Raw genomic sequence first — 25,025 nt, forward strand, 5'->3', positions numbered from 1 at the left:
CACCTGTCTTAGAGCATTTTCATTCAGCATCTCGTATGGATTATTAGCAGGAAGACCTTAAATTGCAGTACCTTGTACCAGCTGAAGTCTTTCTAAATGTCTCCAAAATGCAGCAAGTGGCCTTGCTCTCACAAATTTAGTGTAGTTGCATGTCACACATGTTGCGAGTTTTTGCAAGTTACTGTTTTAAACGAACACCTGGTTTATCTCCACCTGCCTGAGTTTTCTCACAGGCAGATGAACAGTTCTTAGACAATACTAAGTGCATATAGAAATCACTACATAGAGACAAGCCAGCATTCCTCCTGTATGCTCCTACTCAGATGCTATTTCCAGCAGAAAGCAACTTTTTTGTTACCCCCATCCTACTGTGCATTAGTGCTGACAGTGGACCATAGTCCTGGGCTGTTTCTGAGCAAGGGAGAGCTAGTGTTCAGTTTTAGTAGTTTGCAAGAAGGTGATTTACCTCCCTTGAAAACAAAATACTTATTTTCTAGAAGCAATTAGAGGGGTAGGGGTGTATCATACTCCTAGTTTCTTTACTAACAAGGATGTAGCTACTTTGAAATATGAGCAGGAATTAATATGAAAACCCCAAAACTACATGGAATACTCAGCCCTCAACTGCAGTAGATTCTGATCAGGTCTGTAGTCTACAACCAAATATTACAAAAGAACCTTCTCTTTCAGCTGAGAATGCTGGCAGCTCAGGACCTCTCGAGCTTGAATTAAATGTACATTTCAGGCAGTCTGTTCAACCACTAAATGAAAAGTTTGTTTTCTGCCCCTGCTTTTGCCTCCAGTCTGAAGAGATTGTCCTTTATGACACCACTGCGTGTGCCAAGTACCGCAGTTCTTAGTGAGGAAGGGCCTAGGTTACCATACATGACCAACTGTGCAAAAGACTAGCCTTGGTATTCTTATGCACGTAACTTTGAGGTGATTGCCAACAGTAAAAGAAATAAGTGATGAAAAACTTTAATCCAGGTCTCTTACGAGTTGAGCAAATACAATCTAGTGCTAGAGTTTAAGCATCTCTCACACAGCTTTTCAGATGCCAGGTAATGACCAGGAGGAAAAAAAATAGAACTTCCTGTGCTAAGATGCCAGTGATTTGCAGGCTACTTAGCTTTTACAAGTGATTTGCCTATGGCATTAGAAAATTATTTTAGAGCTGTCTTGATAGTATGGATTGAAGTAAAAACCTCATTAAAGCCAAATTATGAATTATGAGTCAGTATTTGAACACTTCCTATCTGGATCAGGAACAGTAAAGACTAACAAGGAATTCACAAGTTGGAGGCACAGTGGGTTTTTCATAGAGATGGAAGGAAAAACCAACAAATTTTATTTTGCTATACAATTCTGACATGATTTGGAAGCCAAAATCAGTCTAATTCCTGATGCAGTACACAGGAGTTTTTTCCACTTTGTTAAGTAATAGGAAGCTTTATTATCAATGTTCATATTAAATATCTGCCTTATGTGAATCATGTCTTTTAGTTGTGGTATCTCATTATTCAGCATGTATACACAGCTATACTGCAGACCACTTGGATCAGTTCATAATGAGAGCTTTTAAAAGAAAGTTGAGAAGACTGGATGTTATTTTAGTGCCAGTCTTTGTATCATGGGAAAAATATTGCAGAGGGTTGAAGTTCATTGTACCTGTAGCCATCCTTACCTCAGATCCTTTTTCCCTGGGTACAATAGTGCTTCAAGGCTACGGTAGCTTTCCCTAGTGCTCAAACAATAGCCTGAAGTAATTTTTGCACCTTTTCAATGCAAACATGGCTAAGGGACTCGTTTCCACTTCAGATTGATGTTGTGGAAGCAGTTCATATGGCAGAAGTGGCACCCAAGAGCCCAGTTTCAGACCAATTTGCACTTGAATTGCTATATAAGTTTTATTGTTCAGGCAGTGCCATTACCCATTGAATTCCATCTCTTTGTAACAGCTACCAGCAGAGCCACAAACATGAAAAAATGTAAAGCATTGTAGCTTACGCTGTGAGAAGAGGCTTGATTGTAATTAGGAGCAAACCAAGAGATTGAGGCATTTACTTTTCCAAAAGAGAATGCAGCTCTACTGTATTACTGAGCCTTACAAAGTTGCTGCTTTCTGAGCTGTGACACAGAAAAGAAGGCCTTCTCTACTTAGCTCACAAATGAGAGATCTCTTTGGTTGAATGAAGCATTGTGATTGGTATCTGAACACTGCTGGTTGAAGGACCCACTACAGAATGCTGGGCTTCAACATCCAAGCAGATCTCTACAGGGAAGTGTCACTGTTTATTGTATCAACAGAAGTACTTTCTGGGCACTGCACCAGGTGGCATCGCAGGATTCAGCCTTATCAGTTTACACACATTTCAGTTGCACTAGATTTACTGTCCCCAACTGACTTGCTCATTTTTGTGTCCAAAACCAGTTTCTGTATACATTTCTTCTTCCCTTGAGTTGTTTTATGTTCTCCCCAGTGGCACATGGAAAGATTAAGTCATCAGTACATCTTATGTCACATTGCTTTAAAGAAGCATAGGAAAGATAAGCAGCATAGTTACATACACTTTCAGAGTCTTAGAAGTCTTTATAGCCTCACATTTGTGACAAGCACAAAAAGTGACACAAGAGTTACCTGAAAAGGTCAAGGTCTTGGGCCTAGACTAGAAATAGAATTGAGTGAGTTGTTTTTATTAGGCAAAGCTAGGAGATGCCCCACAGCAAGGGTAGGTCTTTCCTGGCCAAGAAGTCTACTTGTTTTCATTTTGGTATATCTGATGTAGAACATTAAATACGGAGAGGAACAGCCACTAGCTATTTGAACAAGATAGAGAAGACAATTCTTGTTCCCAGACAAGGACAACTGGCATAGGAAAGGTACCTGTACACCTTCCCCATATTGCAACCTCGTTAGCTCTGCATTGCCTTTTGAACGGATACAGCAGACTACTGCAGGCCCAGGGAGGAACTCTCAGCAGAGACAGCATAGATTGATTGAAGACATAAGGTAGAGAAAGTATTCATCTTGCCTAATTAATTCTCTGAATCAGCAGCTTTAGCCCAAGAAAATATTTGACACTTTATTTTACCTGATAGGCTCAGCAGAAACAATGAACTTGGGGACTTTGGCATATATTCCCTTACTACAAGGAAAAGAAAATTGAGTAGAGGAGCAACATCTGGACTACACTACCTTATTTCCTCATGGCTTGAACTGTGGCTGACCAGTGACAGCATAGGGAAAAAGTTAGCATTCTGCAGCAGTTGTGTTCCAGCTGCAGCCATACAGAACCAGGCAGCAGTAAACCTTGCTGACAATCTGGTTGCAGCAGATAAACAAGTAATTCACACAGGCTTTAGTTTGATTGTGCAGTTACAATTTATTGCAACCTATATCCTTAGGATTGACAGCAAAAGTTTTCCTAGGCTCAAATTGAAAAGTGAAAAATCTTTAACACTGCCATTTCATTTGAAAACGTGCAAAAACTGATCCAGTGCCTCCCATACTAGAGTATAAACTATGTTTGCTGTAGCCGCATGTCCTTTGTAAACCAGTTGATGCCAAATTACTTATTTTCATTAGAAGCAACCTGTACCATGTGGTCCAGGGCTAGGAACAGGAAATTCACTTCTGTATTTGCTGAACAGATGTTATCTTCAATTCATATCGTGTTCAGTCTGATTGCAGATCAATCCACAACAGGTCACAATGGAGTTCATAGTTTGAGCAGGAAAACAAGATTTGCTTTTGACAATGAGAAGTGCATACAGCTGTCTTTTAAAGTCTGAGGCTCTTGCATGTTTTTGTACTTCAGTCACAGCCCAAGGAAGATTAAAGTTCTGGCTTGGCCTAGACAGCCAGTTCTTAGTCCTGCAGGATGTGACACTGTCAGTTGTCAGTTATGCTATATCCATCTTCATCCAAAAGTCATTTTTCCAGAATACCAGAAACAAATAAATTTGAGTTCTCCATGCTCCCCTCCACTGTATGCCTGTGTTCTCCATAGGTCACGTAGTGTCACAGATTTATTTGGATACTCCATGCAGTTTAAATTAAACTGACCACTTATTCCTGTGCAGATGAATAGAGGGCCTCAATCTGGTCCTGGAAGACTTTAACAAGCTCTGGTCGCTTTGCCTTCATTGTTGGTGTCAAGAGTCCATTTTCTACAGTGAACATCTCTGTGTGAATGTACAGATCTTTAACCTATTAAAGGAAAATAATTTAGCACATGACACTCACATAATTAGAAGACAACAGTTCTTTCCAGCTTCCTTGAGCTCAGTGCAAGAATTCCAGTCCCAGAGATCCAGTAAATAAACTGTTTTTTGATGGAAGTCAAACTGCTTTTGGCTGACACAGCAAGAGGGTGAAACTACAGAACAGCCCCTGCAGCCTGTTGTGAACCTCCACTCCATCTCATGGCAAATTGCTACTGTTGCCCTGTACAGCCACTGGTCTCTTGGTCAAGAGAGGAGCATTGGCCAAGAGACCTGCAGCCAGTCAACATTTCACTGACTGCTTCAGTCAGCTATTGGGAGCAGTGGCCTTAGGTCCCATCCTGGCACAGTCGGTATCAGGAATTAGGACTTCCCAGCCATTGTATTAGCCATACAAGTGCTTGTGACAAGCAGGATTTGAAGGGACTCACTTGTTCAAAGGATTTAAGGCCAGCCTGTCTCCCCAGTTTGATCATATCTTCTAAAATAGCTTTCTTCACTGCCTGGAAGAAAAAGAGCAGAAGCAGACTGGATAAAGCTGCCATTTTGTAATTGCAACTCAAGACCATAACCATTGCCCAGTCAGGGAGAACTGGCAAGAATACATATTCCAACATTCATCCCATATTAAGACCACTGCAAGATCATGTCTATCTTCTCATTGTAAAAGAAGCAGCAATAGCCCTTGAAACATCAAGAGATACCTATACTCAGTTCCAGTTTTCGCTGTAAGGCTGCTTGTATGACTCGCCCAGCATTAAAGCAGTTTGATTTACAAAAAAGGGTGGATAGAACAAAGTCAGAGCAACACAAGATTGGATTTCAGAATTAAATTCTGTCTCTAACCTACTAAAAACAAAGCCACTCACAGGATTTTTGCAGAGGTCTTCGTAGGAACCTTTTACTCCCAGTTTTGCTGCAAATTCTGGAAGCGTCTCCGGATCAGGAACCACTACACCTATTAGAAAAGACTGAAAACAAGTGGAAGTCATGCTGAGAGCAAGATAAGGCATATTAAATGTCTTTGTGAACTTGATTGTGAACAGTGTTTCACATTTACATCCCCATCCATTTTCAGAGTTTCAAAGGTAGCTCCAAGGACTTTCAAGTCGCTGAGAGATGAGACAGCAATAATTGAAGTACTAGTGCTGTTTGTCACATGTGCTGAATGCTCCAACAATTACTTCTGGCTAGTTTATAAATTTAAGACTGGCCTCTGCTACCATTGGTGGCACCTGTGGCAAAGGAATGGAGAAACACTTCTGCTACGGAGAAGGGCTGTGAGAGTTGGGGTTTTTCAGCCTGGAGAAGAGAAGGCTCCATGAAGACCTTATTGCAGCCTCTCAGTACTAAAAGGGGGCTTGTAAGAAAGATGGCAACAAATTTTTAATAGGGCCTGTTGCAATAGGGCAAGAGATAATGATTTTAAAATGTAAGACAGTAAAATTAGACTAGATGTCAGGAATTTTTTACAATTAAGGTCATGAAACAATGGCACAGGTTGCCCAGGGAGATGACAAATGCCCCATCCCTGGAAACATTCAAGGTCAGGCTGGCTGGAGTTCTGAGTAATGTGATCTAGTTGAAGATGTCCCTGCTCATTGCACAGGGGATTATTCTATGATTCTAAACTGTACAGAACTGACCTAACATGCTAATCTCATACAAGTATGTAATTAACCTTTACATAGCATGCAACTTGATGCCAATTGTCAATTGGGAAGTCTATAGGTCTGAAAGCATATTCCTATAAACATGGTACTCTTGGGAACAGATCTTGTTTAAGAACTCTTGTACATGCATATATTTGTGCCCTAATCATCCAGAACACACTGTGGGAGGAATCTTGCAGGATGCTCATGCCTAACATCACTTACCCTCAGGCTTTCCCCATGTACAAAGACCTGGGCTACAGGACCACTTCCAACATAGACATTTTCTATCTTCTCTGGAGCAATGTATTCTCCTTGTGCAAGTTTAAATATATTCTTCTTCCTGTCGATGATCTTCAGCGTTCCATTCTAGAAGTTAAAAGTGGAGGTGATTAGTTGCAAGTCTCTGTCTTGCTTATATAATAAGATAAACAGGCTTTGCTTTGTTGTATGAAAGGCACATGCTAGTCTACTACTGGTCTTTGCGTTCTGTTGAGAGAATGGGCACTTTGTCTAATTTCTCCAGTTAGCTCGGGACATGATTAGACAGCTCCTTTTTTCTCCTTTGACAGAAACCAAGACACCTCGTTACGTCACTTCTACAGTGAAGAATAGTCTTAACTATGGGCCTAACAGGTGTTATTTGAGATCTCGTAACCTAATTGGTCTTTGGAACTTTGCCTGGAGTTACTTGATGAATGATAAACTATAAAGGCTTTTATCCTAGAATGCCATGTTTTGAGATTACTGTAAACTAACAGGGATTCACATCCAAGGGACAGTTTGTATTAAACAGTTACTCACTGGCAACCACTTCCCTATGTCTCCAGTGTGGAGCCAGCCATCTTTGTCAAGTGCTTCTGCTGTCTTCTCAGGGTCTTTCAGATAACCCTTGAACACATTTGGTCCTTTAATGCAGACCTGTAGTAAGTAAGCACAGAACATTGTTAGTCACCAAGTCTTATGTTTCAGTATTTCCTGACATGCACAGGAGATGGTGCCTACCTCGCCTTCATTGTTAGAAGAGAAGTAGCTCATTTCTTCCACATCATCTAGTTTTACAATATTACAAGCCAGAGGGGTTCCAACATGGCCTGAGAGGAGGGGGGAGAAAAAAAAAAAAAGACTGCAGCAATACTAGATACTTTATGGCTTTGTTCACTGCTTTAGCAAGAACCAGTATTGTTAAAAGGAATCTGACATCAAATGTTCACAAAAGTTATTGAAATGCCGTTTTCAGACAGTTAATGCAGGACAAGTAACAGGTAAGTCTCAATGCTTAGAGCATTATTGGTGTAATCAACCAGACCTACCCCAAACCACATTTGCCACCACAGGAATCCCTTATAGACCCTGGTATTCATTTCCATTTCATTCTCATTATGCTCTGCAGTTACGTGGGCCCAAAGATGATGACTTGAGCTTGAATTTAGAATATATTAAAAATAGCCTTGGCAAGATTAAAGCTAAATCTTCAAAGTCAGGTAGTCCTTCAGGAAAATAGTCAAGTATCATGTCTAATATTTTAGATATAATTATTTGAGTAAAACATGCAATTTTGGAGATAAAGCTAGTTCCTTAAAGCCATTTGTGAAGTCCCTGTTCAGTTTGCTCAGCTCTGTATATTCCTTTCCTGTATGCTGGGACAGGGTCTAATCTGACCTATGTTACTTTACACAAGGGATCCTCATCTACTTGAGTCAAGAATTTTGGTACCTATTAAGCACACAGGTGATTGTTGCTACCAAGAGTAACTTTGAAGTTATGTACCTATGATTTAATTTTAATTAAACTAAAACCAGTAATGCATCTAGGCTTCAGTGCCCCTTTCTGTTGACAGCTCTGGGAGACTGTCCAAGTCCTAGCTGCCTTACCTGTTGTCCAGTCTCCAGGCATTGAGAAAGTGCATCCAGCTGAGCATTCAGTCTGGCCATAAGCTTCAAAGATCTGTGTGAGAAAGGATTAATATTCCTTGAACGTCACGTCCTTGGTGTGAAAGAGCTCTATTTCAACTATGCCCATGCTCAAATCTTCTTCTTAGGAAGGAAGCCAATACAACCTTAGCCTTTAAGGTATCTTGATCTAACTGGTGTAACCAGGTGTTTAAGTTCACCTATCCAAACGTTGCTTTGGTCACCTCATTTTCTGTTCTCAAATGTGCTACACTGGGAGCTCATCGACTGTCAGAATAAGCCACAAAGCTCAGAGGTAGCTGCCTGAATTTGAGGGCTGCATGTTCCTATTTCTGCTGCTCTATTTCTCTTCCCAGAGCCCACAGCATAGTGTTTTGGTAGTGTAGTTCAAAGTCAGCTCTGCAGAATTTTTTTCCTGTTACACTAAACTTCAGTGAAGCAGCCTGTCAATCAATACCCAAGACTGACAGCAACGTCCCCAGGAACAAGTTGTGCTGGAGCACAGCTGTATCTCTGGGCACTTATTTGGGCATAATCAAACAAGTCTTACTTTAAGAGAGAACTCAGCTTACCTGACAGCCTAATGCTACTCTCAGAAACGCCAGGACAGAGGGAGATATGGGGGCTGCGCCTGTTACCATTATACGCACTCTTCCTCCCATGGTCTCCTACAAGGGAAATACAAGCCGTCAGATCCTCCAGTATTACACTGCTCAGTTTATTTACGCTTGGAATAATTTACCTGAACTTTTTTGAAGACTAGCTTATCCCAAATGCTGTCATTTCGAATGATGCCCTGTTTTAATTCAGCCATCTTCATAGTCGCAGCCACGTTTAGCAGGCAACGTTTCACTGGGCTGTTTGCACCACTCTGTATCTGCAGGGAAACGTATCAGTGATTCTTGGGTTTAACTCACATCTGTACCTCCCGTTCTTGCTTTGTTAAGAGGCACCACATCTTACTTCACTGTTCTAAGGTCTATCTTCACTGCTGCCATGTCTAAGAGATGAACTCAGAGACAATACTTATTCATGTTACTGCTGACACACTGCAGCCACAGCTTTGAGTAACAGGAATCCTTCTAGCTTTACACTTGCTTCATTTGCATTCCAAAAGTAAACAGACTTTTTGTCTCTGAACAGCAACAAACTTAGCCCAGTTATGACTGGATACACTGTTCTTATACTCCAGGTCCCAGGACTCTTTCCATGTCCTCAGAGAAGATTTTAGAGAATTCTTCCTGCCAAGAAGTAATTAACTAGTGGTGACGTTATGACACAATCAACATGCTCACTAGGATATATGAACACGAAGATGATTTAGCTAAAATTGCTCACATACCTTGTCATATACTCTATTCAGCAGTCTTGGTACAACTGGAAACATCGTTGGCTTCAAGGTTTTCATGTCATCTGTTAGCAGCTTGATGTCTCCTTGGAAGAAGCCTACTTTTGCTCCACAGCTGTACATCACGGCCTAAAGATTGACCAGACTAAGCTCAGTCAAGGGTAATTCCTAGCTTCATTAGCCATAATTATTCGTCTATGATAAGCAGCAAGATTTTCAGTGCCCACTTGTAGGAAAGTTATTCTGTGAATAGGTTTTGAGGACATACAGATTGCTATCGTATCTTTAACTATAATTTGATTCATAGAAGCTCAGATGTATATATCTGTATATACCTGTACAACTCTCTCAAACATGTGAGCCAAGGGAAGATAGGAAATGGCGATATCTGAACTTGTACACTCAATTGTGCCCTAGAGGGGAAAGAAACAGAAGTAGGTTAGCATTCCCTATGCCTGCCTGAGTTACTCCTGAGTAGAAAGCGGATAAAGTTTGGATCAATTTGACTACTTTGAAATACACTTCAAATGACTGAAGCAACTCACTCTCATCCATCACGTGTTCAAGATTTGCAGCTCTCACACTAGATCAAAATTAGTTTTATCTTTTGGCAAGACTCATAATAGTGTTATTTAGTACCCTTGGTATCTAGGACTGACTCATTCTAGAGTAACTTCTACACAGAAGTTCTTGTTCAAGGTTAAACTAAGGTTCTTTCAATACTATTGTCCCATTGAAATATGGGCACTTAGGAAAGTGAGTGAATAATTTACAGAAAGTGCCCACATTAAAAGCTGTTTGCGTGACTGAGGGACATACTCTGATGATCACCATTAGAAGTAGCTTACCTCTGTGCATCTAAGGAAGGAAGCAGCATTTGAAACAACATTTCGGTGTGTCAGCATGGCTCCTTTAGGGTCACCTTTGGAGACATCAAGCAAAGTCAGCTGTAGCTCTGACTGCTTCTGCTGTCAGTTTTCCATTTTCTGTTTGGCTCAGTCTGAACTATTTTGGTACTAGGCTCAGTCACAGCATGCATTGTCTTAAGAGTTCACAAATATGCCTCATCTTGAACACTTTCAGCTACAGATGCTACATAAAGGAAATGGCTACTGAAACAGCAGAGTAATTGGGAGTAGCATAGAGAGTGCTGAAACAAGATTTATTTTTTTTTTTAGCTTCCATGGATCAAAATACACACACAGGTAAACAACCAATCTCTTGAACATTAGGACTGTATTTTTCATAGGGGAAGACAACATGAATTTGGCTATTCTTGCCCCCAGTTCTAAGAAGCTTTGTCTTAGTTTACTTGTAGTGACAGGGTCCCAAGTAAAACTGCAATAGTGGTTTGACACTGCTCTAATGTGTTGTTTTATATTCTTAGGATTTCCTATTTTTGTGCTGGGAAGCTGCAGGGGTAGGCTGGTCCAGTGGGGAAGCATCACCATATATTATCTTACCTGTGGTTCCACTTGTAAAACACACAACAGCAAGATCATCAGGCTTAGGAGGCTGAAGAGAAAAAGCCACATAAAGTCAGTGTTAGGATTATGGTGCTTATCAGTATTTACATAAATTTCCTAAACTGTGATTAACCAGGAATTCTGGTTCATAAAAGAAAAAAATCCTGCCAGTCTCCTCTACTAACATGGCAGGAGGTCTTTTCAGAGACTAGTTTTCAAAATTTATAACTGTGCCATAGAGATACTTACAACTGGTTGTCTGATGTTGTTTTTTCCCAGCTCCTGTGTTAGAGAAAAAACATAGCTTAGCAGATGTGCAACAACAATAGATGAATAGATAATTCTATTTCAAATACAACACTTGTTTTTACTTTGCCTCTTGATGCTCTGTCTCATTCAAAGAGAGATGTCTTCCTGAATTCAATACACACAACTCTGAAAAACTGACTACTACAGTTGTGGAAAGCACAAATTTGAGTGTGCAGAAAGTGATCGGAACTACTTAAAGAATTTGGAAGTCCTGAGTGTACATATTTCATTTTGTTTGACATAGGCCATATGTCTTATATTTTACATGTATGCAAGATTAAGCCTAATACTGGGATGTCTAAGCAGCCACTAATTTGAATTTACAGTTTCAGTTAGGCTCAACTGCCAGCTTAGAACCCTGATAAATCCTGTTACAACTGTACCATGAATTAAGCTAAGCAAGTCTTCAGTTTCATGCATACTGACTGTCCACAACACATGAACACAACTTTAGTCAATGGTTTGAACTCTGCAAGACCATTTGGCTAAATATATCAAGTTTCAAAATGACTGCTCATCAAGATCCAAGCTACAGGAGTGACAACCAGATAACGCTTATATTAAAGTGTCATTGTTGCCACAGAAGGTCAAGATGTCTATCTGGCAAGGTATTCCTTGGCAAGATCAAGCAGAAGCCTTTAGTTACCTACCTCAACCTCCTGCAGTGATAGAATTTCAATTCCCGCTTTGTCTCCTCTGTCCTTGAGCTCTTTATCAAAGAGATCCATGAGAACAATCATCTTCAGATGTGGGGTCTTTTTTTGCTCACAGTTCTCAAGCAAGACCTGTGCCTTCTGGGGTGTGTCACAGATCACTACACTTATGTCAGCTACAGAAAAGAAATTACGTTTCAGAAGTCTGTTTAGAAGATAGACCAGTGACAGTTCAGAAGCACATATGTTTAGAACACAGCATTGGTTTGTTCTAAAGCCATTTGCATTTGTTCCTATGGATTGAGTGGTTGGCTTACAGTGCTAAGAAGGTTCCTCTTACCATCATCAACTGATTGTACAGGCAGAATCTTAAGTTTGCTCAAAGTGAGGGCAAATGCTGAGAAACTGAAGAGAAATTTCTTCACTCTCACTCAACACAGGCATTTAATTTTTTGTATTACCATAAGACTTCAGAATTGTCCTCACTGATTGTTTAGGTTTAGCCATCTTCCTTAAATCCAAAGAAATTTAGGCCTGGTTGAAAGAGGCTGCTAAATTCTGGAGTTAATACCTCAGCTTCCCCACGTGTACAAGTGAGTTTTACACAATACAAAAGCGTTTTCCTTTAAATTGGCAGAGGAATTGGATTTGCCCGAACATGCTGGTTCCCCGTTAGACTACTAAGTCACAGCTGTGTAGTCCCAAGGCAAGACCTGTTTGCAAGATTCACCAGCATAACTGTTGAAGGGATTTTGTTTGGCAAGTCCTGTTTATGGGGTGGATCCCAGATTACTGTGACAGTAGTGCATATTATTTCCCCCATGTCTCCCAAAAGACTGGGGGAAGAAAGTCTGAAGATTTATTTAAGCTTCCTTACCAGCTTCTTCCATGATGGCATGTTAGTTGTTGCTTCTGTAGAACAACAGGCACTAACCAGATAGATTAAACAGATTTAGGCATATCTTTACCCTTCCCTCCTCCACTCTTTTCATCCTATAACTTTAAATCAGAGACACACATCTAGTCTTAATTTGCATGCAAGCCTGTCTGCATTGTCTGATTGTTTGGCAGTGTGGGATTTCAAGATTTCAAAACCTCAAATAGCAAACAGTTGAGCACTCTGATTGCGGAATGGTCCACAGGATCAGCAGGTCCTTCTGTGGACTTACAATCAAGACACTAGGAAACATAGGAATCCCACTGGACTCTTCTAGGCATTAAACCATGTGCCCTGCAAAGCAGCTTCATTTAAGAAATTAAGTGTCTATAAAAGTATAAGAGCAGTAAGGCTAAAACTACTTTGATTTTCACATCAAATTCCCTTGAACTTAGCCCTCTCAAAATGAAGTTTCTTAGAAAAGTCATTATGAAAGAATGGAAGTCAATATTTACCTTTGTTAACAATATATACAATGGCCTCTGCCCCTAGAGTGTCATAGAGTGGAACAGCAACCATTGAGTAGGTGTAGCAGGCATACTCTGAAATGGTCCACTGAAGAGAGAAAACAGCACAGCTAAGGAAAACTAGCAACTCTCAAGACAGGATTGCCTACAGATTTCATACATCTTGACTGCATCCCCCATGCACTCAGTAGTGGGGGGAGTTATGTGAGGAGCACATCCATGAGAATCAGAGTAGTGAGAGTTCAAGATCATTGTATTGCATGCTTGGAGTGGTATGTGCTCAGCCAGTAAAAAGGGAACCAGGAAGGAAAAAAAGTTGTGATTGTTCCTCATGTGGCCTCAAGCTATTTAAATACAGACCGCCCTCTCACCCCAAGGTGTCAGAATGTTGTGGGAAAGAATATACTATTTGTTGCTTACCTCTGGCCTATTCTGAGCAAAAATGCCAATAAATTGGTTTGTTGATGGTTGGCATCCTTTTTGCAGAAGCCCTGATCCCAAGTATTGAGTTCTGTCTAAAACCTGTAAGATAGTTTTTCCCCACTTTAGTGTTACAAGACAGTGTCTCAAATTAAGTCATCTATCATTTACTATACTCACCTGTTTGTATGTCAGCCACTGATAAGGTTGCTTGGGTTTTCTGTAGCCTAGACAGTTACCATTTCCTAATGGAAGAGTTCAGAAAAACAATTTCAAAGCTCAGTACTGAAGGTGCATAACACTTCAATACAACACTTAAAGTGGGAAATATTTTCCATCAGTCATCCAGCTAACTGCACAGAACGTAGAAGGACAATGTCCATAGTTAAACACTCTGCCCAAACCAAGATTGTAAGACTGCTGGCTTTATCCTTACAGGCAATACTTCAAAGATCTGGTGATATTTTCCCATTTCAGAACCCATATGAGATTGAAATAGCTTGCAAGCTATCACATATTTCCATGCATAGTGACATGTGCACAAATTCATATCTGTTGTAAACAGGCAGTAATTTTAAAGTAAAACCCACATGGTAAGATAAAGCAGAGGTGTTCCCCCCCACAATTCCTCTGATGTTTAGTATCTGCTGACTCTTGACTGAACTCTACCACCTTAAGCTTCTGATGTTTATTCCCACCCAATTTGCCAACTAAGACTACAGCTAAATTGGGGCAAGGAGAGACGTGGTCACTTGTCTCTCCACCCCACAGAAGGCGAGAAAAGCTTTTGCTAGTCTGAATTTTACCACAGCCAAGACACAAGGAAAAAACTTATTTACTTGTAATAGACAAGTACTAACTAGGAGATACAAAGCTTACCAGAAACATATAGTCCTCTCTGTAAAGCTTCATACAAGGTTTTACCATCTTCAAAGTAATAAGAAAGCAGGTTATTATCTGTCAAGAGTGCACTTCTTCTGGCTCCTCCCTAGGAACAGAGCATGGTCATGAAAAAGTGCAGAACAGATGAAATGTCATTCATTCCTCAGCCATTGTCTGAACAATGCCCTTTAAACCATTTCAATAGCATTGCATTGTTAGGGAGGTCTTTTTCCTTCCTGATTTTGATCTACTCAGTCATATGCAGAGGAATTTTCTAGATGGCCTACATTAACATTTGATTACAGGTTATTATTGACTAGGACTGAGTGCTACCACTTGTCTAGTTACAAGAAGTACAGCACCAGCTTCTAAGCTGATGCAGTGCTTTAAAATACAGGAATAAGTCAGTGACAGCCAAGGCCATCTGGTAAAAAGCCTATCTAAACCTATTGGCAGGAGGTGCTGTTTCTCACTCTTAGCATCTTAAGGCTTCCCTTCTTCCCACCATACTGTTGAGTTGTACACCTGGGAGAGGAGGCTGTGTATGTCAGACAGGAGAGTTTCCACTGGCACCCACAGGCAGAATGGATCAGTATTCAGATTAAGCTCCAAATCAGACCATGCCTACAAGCAAAGAAAGTATTACCTCAATTCCTACTGACTGCTTGTTCAAGTCAACAGGAGGCAAAACAGGTTTTGGCCTGCTTACTACCCACAGGAAGATGACAGATCCAAATACAATAAGACTAATCAATGCTGGTGTTGGGAGCGGTGAGAATAATACTTGAAGTATCCAGATCATTGTGCTGGATCAATGGAGCCAGAGTTGAACCTGAAATAAATAGGAGGTTTAGTAGACTTGAGTTAGAAGCTCTAACTACCCATGAGCCATGGTTACTTAAGTAGCTTGTTAAGCAATACTGCAAATCATTTCAGCAGTTTGCCCCTGAAGAGTCCTGGTACAATTATGAAGCATGCTTATGCAACGTTTTAAGCCTCTTAAGAGATCTCAAGTCACCTGTCCCCATAAATCTTAATCTATGCTGCATCCACTTCCACAAAAAAACTGAAGTCCGATGAAGTCACACAAGGAACAGATTACTTCTATTCAAGAGTAAAAAAATCTGCCTGGGGAAAACCAGTATGTCATTTCCCAAATAAGTATAACCAAAAAAGGCCAACAGTTCAATCATGTGCACAGTGGAAGTAAGAAAACTCCTCAATATTTAGCTAGCAACTAACTAAATCCCCATACTAGAAGAATACCAGGCATCCTGAAGCAATGAGTTCCAGTTACCCTTTAACTATAATTCCAAGGAAGTTGAAGGTATTTTACAAACCATCAGTAAGTTCAGCCAGGGCCCAAAGTCAGAATCTGGGGCTTTGAGCCCAGAGTGACCAGAGTTAGATTACCCATATCTGTGTTAATTAGCAGTCCTAATGTGTTCTCTGGTGTGAAAAGACATGCTTTGCCCACTCATCATCTGGATAAGAAATGGTACCTCAGAGGCTTGTCATCAAGTCCAAGCTGCCAAATGCATATCACCTACATATCTGAGAAATACCAACTCCCCAGTCCTCTTTTCTACTCTAAACCTTGGTTACCATGTGCCCTTCAAAACTCCTGGCCTTGGCTTCATGTACTGAGAGCCCAAAAAGATTGTGCTACAGCAAGAAAGGTAGAAATTGCCCTTGGGACTCTCTACTGATGGACAGTTCCTGTCATTGAGCATATTAAACCTATGGGAGCACGAACTTATTCTTTCTGTAGCACAGCATATCACCCATCTCCACACCCTTCCTTTGGGCCTTATCAATTGAGCCTGGAGGAAAAAAGAAAACCTTAAAAGCAGGTCTGCTGATTAAATTTACATTCAGGGCAAAGCTACTTAGCAGTTTAGGTTTAGCACTGCTCAGTTTGGAAGACAGAATTTGGCAATCAGCTGCTCTTCATGATATCATGAACCGTTCATCTGGCCTTGTAACCCAAGCAGTCAGCAAGCAGCTTTCTGTAGGTGATTAAACTGTATCTGGCTTATGGTGTGAGTCAGCCACTTCCTCTTTTGGTAACATGAGCAGGTCACTTTTTTATAGCACAAGCACTGAGGCAGTTTGGTAGAGGCATCTCCATTCTCCAGCATGAGGAGTTGGATATCCAAGCTTTATTCCTTTAACTCAGAGCCCACTACTAGATCCAAGTGACAAAGCAAATCACACTTGCACCATTTGAATGTTGGAAGCTTTCTAGACCTTTTCTAGACCTTGACAGATCTATTCTCACATCTTTTTAGAGGGATACCAGAATACTCATGTTCAAACTCCTCTAAATTTTGAGTAGCAGCAACCAGTTTGGTCCCTTTTCCAGTCTTTTCCCATCTCCAGATTGTCAAAAGGAATTTGCATTCTGTACATTTCACATTACTCTTCCCTGGACATGAAATTTTTCAATCAACAGTGAGAGAATAGAGGTATATACAGGTAACCAGAGATCACAGGTACAACTGTACTGGTTTTAATGACTGAAGTGTGTTCATCTGCTCATTTTAATAGTAATTTTGAGACAATTTCCTAGAAGCCATAAAGGATTGGTTGATTTTAGAGTATCATGCTAGAGGTAAGAAACAAAACTGGGGATTATATCTATAGCACCAAGTCCTCCACTATAACTTATTTATGCTGCTTAGCATTAACAGTGCCTAGTCAGACAGATCAGTGCAGTTGTTACAAATACCTGCTGTCTATTATATGGACTTATTTGGTAGAAACTTCACTGAAGACACTTGTCTGACCTTTTTGTGGTATGGATCACAGAACCCACTAACCCCAAATGCTCCATGCAGCAGTAGATAAGTCATTGTAAATTTTTCCATTGGGGTATCCTCATGTTCTCACTGACTCACATGCAAGGCAGTTTGTACCAAGACATGTAGGAAGACTGAGCATCAAGGCCTGAAGGATAATGATGCTTGGAGCAAAGAACTCAAAGTTCAGAGAGAACACCTCAACAAGAGGCTATTACTAAATGCAGCAAAGTTTTTGCCTTCAGGTTCTGAATTGTTTACACAAGTCTCTTGCATAGGGAGAAAGAAAGACCAGGCAGTAGTCTAACCCCAGTGTAGCCTAATCAGCATGCCTACAGCTAGTTAAAAATGATTTTCAGTTATAAGCCAAATGATTTTTTAATTTAAAGAAAGACCTGTTGACAAGTTTCTCTCTAAAGCTTGGGAAGTATTATATGCTCATTTGCTTCCAGCATTTGGTTTTTGGTTGGTTTGGGGTTTTTTTGGTTTTTTTTTAACTGTCTTCATTAGCCCACTTATAGCACTGAATGAGACTATATATGCAGGAGTCAAAACCTAACATCCTTTAAAGATACAGACGTTAGTGTTATGTCAAAAAGCACAGATACCTAGATCTGTGTTTTGTGCAATACACAAAAAATGCTTTTCATCTGAAAAACTATTTTCAATTCCCTTATTTTATTAATAGAATAGTGACAGTGTTTTGCTTTTACTTTCCAACCATGCTTCCACAAATGGGCTTTAGTCACTTCTATCAAGGCACATAGGGTGTTTTATTCAAGCTGTGGCAAGACACGTCAGCAAATTTGTCTGAATTCCCAGAATTAGGGCAGTTGTTTCCTATGTGTAGAGCTTCTATTGTAACTACTTGTCAAATCCAAGTTACTGCTAGTTTATCACCACTGGTATCCTCCAAAAGCCACTTAATCCTACTGCCCTCAAAGCAGAAGACCCAGAGAGAGGACAGGAGTCTGAACTTGGCAGTTTCCTGTCCATGGTAGGAGAACAGCCTAGATCTGTCCTGTGAAACAGCTACGACCGGAGTTTAACCCACAAATCCAACTGCCCTGTGCATAGATAATACCTGATCTGTATGAACTTAGGGAAAACTCAACTCAGTGCAGCACAAAACAAAGCCAGAGCCTTTTTGACAGACAGCAGCTTCTGCTGCAAGGGCAAGTCTGTGAACCAGTTGCTTTTAAACATGAAGGTGTCAGAAGTGGAGTGCTTGAAACCCCAGAGTTCTGAAAGACTCAGCTCCCAGATACAAAATGCACAGGATGCCTCGAACCACCTGTTAAGCCTCTTGTGGAATAGGATGCTGGACAGCTGAAAATGTACTTAGGTTGTCCACCCTGATCAATGGTCAGGGATAAGATGCATTAGGCTCCAGAGTACAAAGGCTTAGTTTTTATCAGAAAAGATTACAGTGATATCATTTACAGCCTTGAGTTCAGAAGTACACATTCTCATTTCTGCTGTAGCTCCCCATCTAAAGCTAGAAGGAATTATATTCTCTGTGCTCTCCAAGCGAGGAGATTCTCTCCACTGAAAAGTGACTGAGCTTTGTATTTTCAAGCCCATAAATATGAAGAAAGAAATCAGTGTTATCTCCATTGCAATTGTTCTTTACAGACAATAAAACAACCTCTGATACTTGCATGATTTCAGAAGCAATAGTCATGCACTGCCTGGGACAATGTCTTCTAGAATTACATTTGTAATCTAGAATTCTTTGTATCAAGTTTGTCTAAACTTCTGAGGTGATCATGACAACGTGTTTGTCAACATTAGTGAGGTAACACTGATTCTTTCCAAGCAGGAAGAGCAGACTACAACCACCTACACTGGGGTCACTAATTCGTTAGCTGACCACCAGTACCTCACTCTTTCCATTTGCTTACACAGTGCAGCCATTGCCTGGTGTCATCCTGCAGATGTGAGCCACTGTGCCAGTTCTGACTCCTTGGAAGCAATATATCCCATCTTCCTCCAGCTGCAGCAAGAAGTCTCGTGTTCTGGAGGGTTTAGGAAAATCTAACTTTTAGCATCCAGACAGAAGCTAAAGCACAAAAGCTCAGCAGTGAGTGCTGAAAAGAGCCGAGCAAAAACCACAAGCAAAATGCTCAGTAACCTGCATTAAGCCCCAGATATGCTTCAGTTAGGCTTTGCTTTTAGAGTACCTCTTATGAGAGTCACAGCCAAACAGTTCAAGCACCCTTTGATCTTAGCTGAGAAGCTCTGCTAAGAGGTGGGAAAGGATGAGGCCTCAGTAACTTACTTACAGGAAGTGCTCTGTGGTTTCTAAGCCTTACTTATGAAACCTATTGAACTTTGGCTTCCAGTAAACTTAAACAGAAAGGTCATTTTCTAATAAGGAATTTTAGTATGTTGGATATTACTGTCCCTCCATCAGGAGTGCAACAACATCATGACACCACTTACTAATAAAAGTTATTTTCTCAGATGAATTGAAAAGCCAAGTTTTCATATAGTTTTTTTATCAGGTTTTTTCTTTGAAAGCTACTTACTCAGAGAGATATGTACCTACTCAAAAACATGTTCAACTAGCCATTTCAACTTCCTAAAATTTAAAAAATAGGCAGTATAGCAAGTTCTGTTACTGTTCAGCCTGTTAGATAATACAGGTTCACTTCTTGCGAAACTTGCATAATCAACACTGTAATAATAGGAAGTTATCTGTAGTGATAGAGCATGGTTTAAAGAGCTAAGTTTAAAGCTCAGTTTGAAAATTCACATAGAACTAAGAAAACTAGAATATTATCATTAGGCACCTTAGATGCCACACAGAGAAAAGGTAGCACTGAAAGCTTCTAGATGCTAATGTCTTCTATCACTTCATATTATTACAGCACTTACATTATGGACAACAAAGAGCAAACGTATATCTGAACTTCACTCAGCCCAAGGTTCACATCTAACTGATAGCACATTACCAGAGATTTCCTGGTAGACTTTTAAGAACTCGTTATCTTGAACCCTGCAGCTAATTACTATGCTTGCACGTTGGTTTTAGTAAAGCCCATGTGAGTAATAACAAGCAAGCGCATGAGCAATAAAACAAATAAAGTATAACTTTGTTACTTACACAGAAAATATTGCAGATCAAAAACAGACTTGAGAAACAGTGATTAAAGGTACCTACCATTGTGAAAATAGGGTGGGACCCTTAGCAGCATAGTAGCAAACCAACATTCATTAGGTAACACTCCTGTTAAACACTACAGCCAGTTCCCTCTCCCCAGTTTAAATAAATCAGCAAGCGGAAAAGCATGCTGGGAGGGGAGCTTTAAATAGCAGTAACTTGTGTGGGGAACTGGAGTAGTTAAAAATGAAAGTAATAAAAAAAAAACAACAACCAACCAAAAACAACTAAACATGCACATGACAAATTTATTTAATTTTTTGGTTTGCTGATGAAAATAGCTTGAAGTTTATGTGTTTGTGAAAATCTAAATAAAAAGTAAACTAAAATATTTTGAAATTATATTTACCATTTATTGTTCATAATGTGTTTGCTATTATTTTCTCTATGTATAAAGCTGTATTCTCAGCAATAGAAATTTTTTCTCTATAGCTGAATGTACATTAAGCTGAGCAGAGCTTTGTAGCCTGGAATATCAACAAAATGCTTTGAGTACAGTATTTCTCATACACTGCTGTAATGGACTTGCTAGTAGGTTGGATTTCTGCTGGTTTTGGTTTATTTGGTTTTGGTATTGGCTTTTTTTGTTGCTGTGGGTTTTTTTTCCTTTTTCTTTTTTCCCCCCTAAAACAGCTACCTCTCTCTTTCTACTGTGTTATAGACTTACATAGGTGCAATTATTTGCACAAGGTAACAGTGAATCATGTTTCAAGCTTCAGTTTTGTTTCCTGGTATGACAAGGATTGTCTTTATTGTTTTACAGTTGCATTTCTTTGTTTAAAAGTTTATAGCTGTTGCAGTTTCCCTTTTTCTCTTTAATGCTTGTCTAATAGAACTGGAATTTTGCAGTAGGTTTGGAGGGGTGGGAAGGCAGTAACTTCGCCCCTGTCCTTCAGTGCCTTAATCTATATTTTAGAATTGTTTTCCCACTTAGCCTATCTGAAAGTTTTTCTGCACTGCATGATTTCAGAATAATCTGCTAGACCAACTATAAAGCTGGAATGGAATTAATATAGCATGTACTTGCATCCAAAATACAACCTGTCCTGGACCTTGGCTTGCTACAACACATAGCCCCTACTAATTGCAATTATGTTTTATTGCTGCTGTAAACTCTGTACTGTTCAGGTAAAGCTAACTTACATGTAGTTGTGACATTATTTAGCAATGTAGGTATTCTTTTGGGAAACTGAGGCTTAATTCACTGATTTTCCATTTTATATGAGGATGAAAAAGAAATAGCTTTTTCTTCGTGAAACTCCTCTGCCTTTGGCTTTGCCTACCCAGACCTGTTCCTGTGGCATTTAACTGAAGTTGTGAGCTTCAGCTTTAACAGTGCCAGGCAGGGTGTGCTTGTGCTTAGAGAAAAGTAATGCCCCTTACAGACAAAGAGAGCAAGGCCAAGCACACCCAGCCCAGCCAACTCCATTATCACCTTTTCTGTGTGCCCCTCTGAGGATTTCCCCCTTTCAGATATTTAGCCTCAGACTGTTAATTTTCCACAAGAAAGAGAAAAAAGAGTGAATTTGCTATGATCAGCTGTTGGGTAGCAATGCTATGTACCTCAGGTGCACTGACTTTGGCTGCAGGTGTGAGAGAACATGCCCACAGCTCCTTCCTACCTGGCCTGCCAGGTGCCCAGCTTGATGCTGAGGTCCACAGGCTGGACTGTATTGCCTGGACTCAGTGAGTCTCACAGCTCCAACATAAATTGGATCAAGGGATGCACACAGGAAAGCCTTGAGGAGGATAGCTTTTCCTTAATAATTGGTTCTGTTCAATGCTCATAAATTAGAATACGGCTGACACTCTTTCCCTGAGATGCATAACAAATGACATGCAAATGCTGAGGCTCTTCATTTTTGGTAAATGATCGGAAGAAACTCCAGATTTTTGAAAGGCACAGATATATTTGTTGTTAGTAATTTTCTGACAAAAAATAAAGCAGAGTTATCAATATCTCAATCTTTGGTTCTCTTTGTACCTATATATAAAATGTACACCTGCGTCCCTCGTACCCGTTAGCAAATTAAGATGAGCAGTAGGTAGGGTACGTGTATACAGAATTCAGGTTGTTTCATTTCTGTTGTCACTATCACAAAAGGTTTGCATAAAGGATGAATAAGATGAGCTTTTGTAATAAACCTCACAACATGAGCAAAGATGCCAAAACAGGCTTTCTACACATAACAAATGGCAGAAGATGTAAATAAATGAAGGGGAAGTGTTGTCTCTGGGTACAGTTTTCTCTGTTGTCACTTCAAAACTTGGATTTAAATTTTGTGAGTCTGCGGGAATTGTGAGCTCACTTTATTTGAATGATTTTTGAATTCTGGTTTGTTTTCTTAATGCTGTAAAAATAATCATTCTTTATTGCTCCGCTCTGCTTTTTGAGGGCAGTGTCTGGCTTTTGTAAAGCACAGTAACTGCACTGGGACATAAATGATCTTCTCAGAGCAAAAGTGGGTTCCTTATGAAAGGTAGTATGGAAAGAATTATAGGCTTGGAAAAGCAGCATGCTTTTTGCAAGTTCTCTTGCAGCTTGATTTCAGGTTAATCTTTGTCTCTGCTGCCCTCTCCTTTGTTACAGGTCTGTACACAAGCTGCAGCTCTGTACACAAGCAAGAGCTTGGAGAAGGCTCCATCTCTATAACTACAAAAAGCAGTTGTTCCAAGGCGATGGCGACAGTCTAGTGTGCAATACTCTAAGATCTGTGCATTTAAAAAACTAGAAAAGGCATTATAGCCAGCTTCTATGTTCTTAGTTAGGGGTTAAGGTCTTATTGCAGTAAATGTTGCCAATAAACTTGTGCATATAAATGATCTAGGATATAACAAGTTTTTACTGCCCGTGATGCTGTGAAAACAAATGATTCTTGTATTTTTGGAACTCTGTTTTAAACATTAGTCTGAATGGGACCCTGGCACTGATACTCTGTACACTGTATCTTTAAATATGCATAACTAACAAACTGATAAGAAAATGGCTTCAGCCTGGACAGTAGGCAGGTTTCCAGTTCCAGCCAGTCTATAGCAGAGGGGAGTGTGCAGGTAGCTGTTTTCGCTCAGGTTGTGATTTCTCTGTATGCCACCCCTGAGCCCAGACTTGCTGCTTTGAAAACCTACAGCCAATCACACAGCTGTTGCCTTTAACAGAGCACAGGGTGATAAGAAAGGTGCACTGGATCCAGGTATTGAAGCAAATTAAGGCTATTATCCAACTTGCAGTACTTCTCTGCAGGAGCAGGAAGCTGAGTCCTTGAGAAACATGGGCTGTGATCAGGAGGGATTTGCTTACCTTCCTTGAGTGCTGGAGGAGGGTGAAGGGGCTGGTACAGTTTGCTTCCTTCGCTGCTTTACAACTCCAAGTGGGTGTTCAAGAGTTGGTCCTTCCCCAGCTCCCGTGGTGCTTCCCCAGCTCCTGGGGCAGGACTAAGCCCCGAATCATCAGTGTGTGGCTTTAATAAACAGGCGACACTGCACCCGGGTAACCTTTGAACCTGCCTTGCAACAGGTTCAAAGGTAAAAAAAAAATTATTCCTGATCAAATATAAAGAGCAATTTTAGCTGGTTAGAAATGTTAAACATACAACTCTTGCGCAACAGCGCTAGAGGAGAGCAGCACATTGTGAAAGCTCACCCCAGCCCTGCGAAAGCTGCGCACTTGGGATTTTAATAGGACTCTCATTTCCTCAGTGTGCGTGGGGCACTGCGTAAATCTTATTCCACTGAGAAAACGTGCCTCTTAGATTGCACTTTGAGCAAGCAAACATATTCTGATACTTTTCACCAAATACTTTGTGTAGGGGCCTCTCCTTAACATGTCCAAACGCTGAGGTCTGGGTTTCCTTCGCAGCTCAAGTGGTCTGTGAAGTAGCTTGCTCCTTTATAGCAGGGGCTCTCAGCACAGTTGGGATGTATGGGGGGGGTTGGTCATTTTACCATGATGCACCTTCTCTTTTGAAATTGTGCAAAAGGTATTGCACTTGCTGGACTGGCAAGTAGGCCAAGCCTGTTTTGTGAGAGATTTCTTGTGTTGATTTAGCAACTGTGTGGTTTTTTGGTTTTTTTTTTGTTTTGTTTTGTTTTGTTGCCTTCCTCCATCTCTGAAATGGGAATAAGATAGCAGCTATGCTTAATGCTGCTTGAGAAAGACCCATCTGTGAAGTGAGGAATGCAGGCTAGGCTGGCAGGTGGAGCTTCCTGGCTTCACTTCCAAATACTGTGGATGTGATCTTTGGAAGATGTTTTCTCCTCATGATCCAAAAGATAAGGCTAAATAGCAAAGTCCTTTCAGCACTCACTTAATAGTGTCAGGACTGATCAGGATCATGAAGCTTTTGTTGATTTGGGTCTGGTTTGTCTGGTGCTGGAATTTGACTCCTGTATGAAGAGTAAACCAATACTAACACTTTTCACTTAAGACCTTAAGTATTCTTGATTGGGCTGGGGAACCTGCCTGTATCAGTGGACATGAATAAAAATTGAAGCACCTGTGCCAACACAAATTCTCATGCTAGACCTTCTGGTTGCAACCTCCTTTAAGTTTTTAGAAAATGTCAGTTTAAAGAGGATGAAAGAAAATGAATGAGATGGTTCCAAACTTGGTGTAAAGAGGTGATACCAGTGTGCAAGTCTCTTGACTTCTATCTGTGGTGCATCTTGCATATGGGAAACAAAGCAGTTGAGTCAATGCTGTTATGAGGTATGCAACAGATACTAATAATTAGTAGCTGGGCAGGTCCCCGTTCAGCCTAAGTGGATATTGCCTCATCTCAAAAGGGCTA

General features: G+C 40.4%; 1 protein-coding gene across 1 annotated transcript; it reads right to left on the minus strand.

Annotated features, from left to right (window-relative positions):
- Positions 1-3,358: 3,358 nt before the first annotated feature.
- Positions 3,359-23,718, minus strand: ACSL5 (acyl-CoA synthetase long chain family member 5). Its single transcript, XM_032695089.1, has 21 exons — positions 23,537-23,718; positions 14,918-15,103; positions 14,269-14,377; positions 13,570-13,634; positions 13,390-13,491; positions 12,958-13,057; positions 11,563-11,741; positions 10,853-10,885; positions 10,601-10,652; positions 9,986-10,059; positions 9,473-9,550; positions 9,132-9,266; positions 8,532-8,666; positions 8,362-8,457; positions 7,751-7,823; positions 6,882-6,970; positions 6,681-6,797; positions 6,102-6,245; positions 5,094-5,195; positions 4,656-4,727; positions 3,359-4,210 (listed from the first exon to the last, which is right to left on the minus strand). The coding sequence occupies exons 2-21, from the start codon at positions 15,071-15,073 to the stop codon at positions 4,070-4,072; spliced, it is 2,052 nt and encodes a 683-aa protein (XP_032550980.1). The 5' UTR covers positions 15,074-15,103; positions 23,537-23,718; the 3' UTR covers positions 3,359-4,069.
- Between the last annotated feature and the right edge of the window lie 1,307 nt (positions 23,719-25,025).

The sequence above is a fragment of the Chiroxiphia lanceolata genome, chromosome 8 (assembly GCF_009829145.1).
Source record: "Chiroxiphia lanceolata isolate bChiLan1 chromosome 8, bChiLan1.pri, whole genome shotgun sequence".
Lineage (NCBI taxonomy): Eukaryota > Metazoa > Chordata > Aves > Passeriformes > Pipridae > Chiroxiphia > Chiroxiphia lanceolata.

What these genes read in the sequence shown, in the direction of transcription:
- ACSL5 (XM_032695089.1), bottom strand. Translation starts at nt 15,073, where the DNA reads ATGATCTGGATACTTCAAGTATTATTCTCACCGCTCCCAACACCAGCA. An exon ending in TTTTACAAGTGGAACCACAG is followed by an intron (nt 10,060 to 10,600) that starts GTAAGATAATAT and finishes ATGTCTCCAAAG; the next exon opens with GTGACCCTAAAGGAGCCATG. An exon ending in GCCTTAAATCCTTTGAACAA is followed by an intron (nt 4,211 to 4,655) that starts GTGAGTCCCTTC and finishes TTCCTTTAATAG; the next exon opens with GTTAAAGATCTGTACATTCA.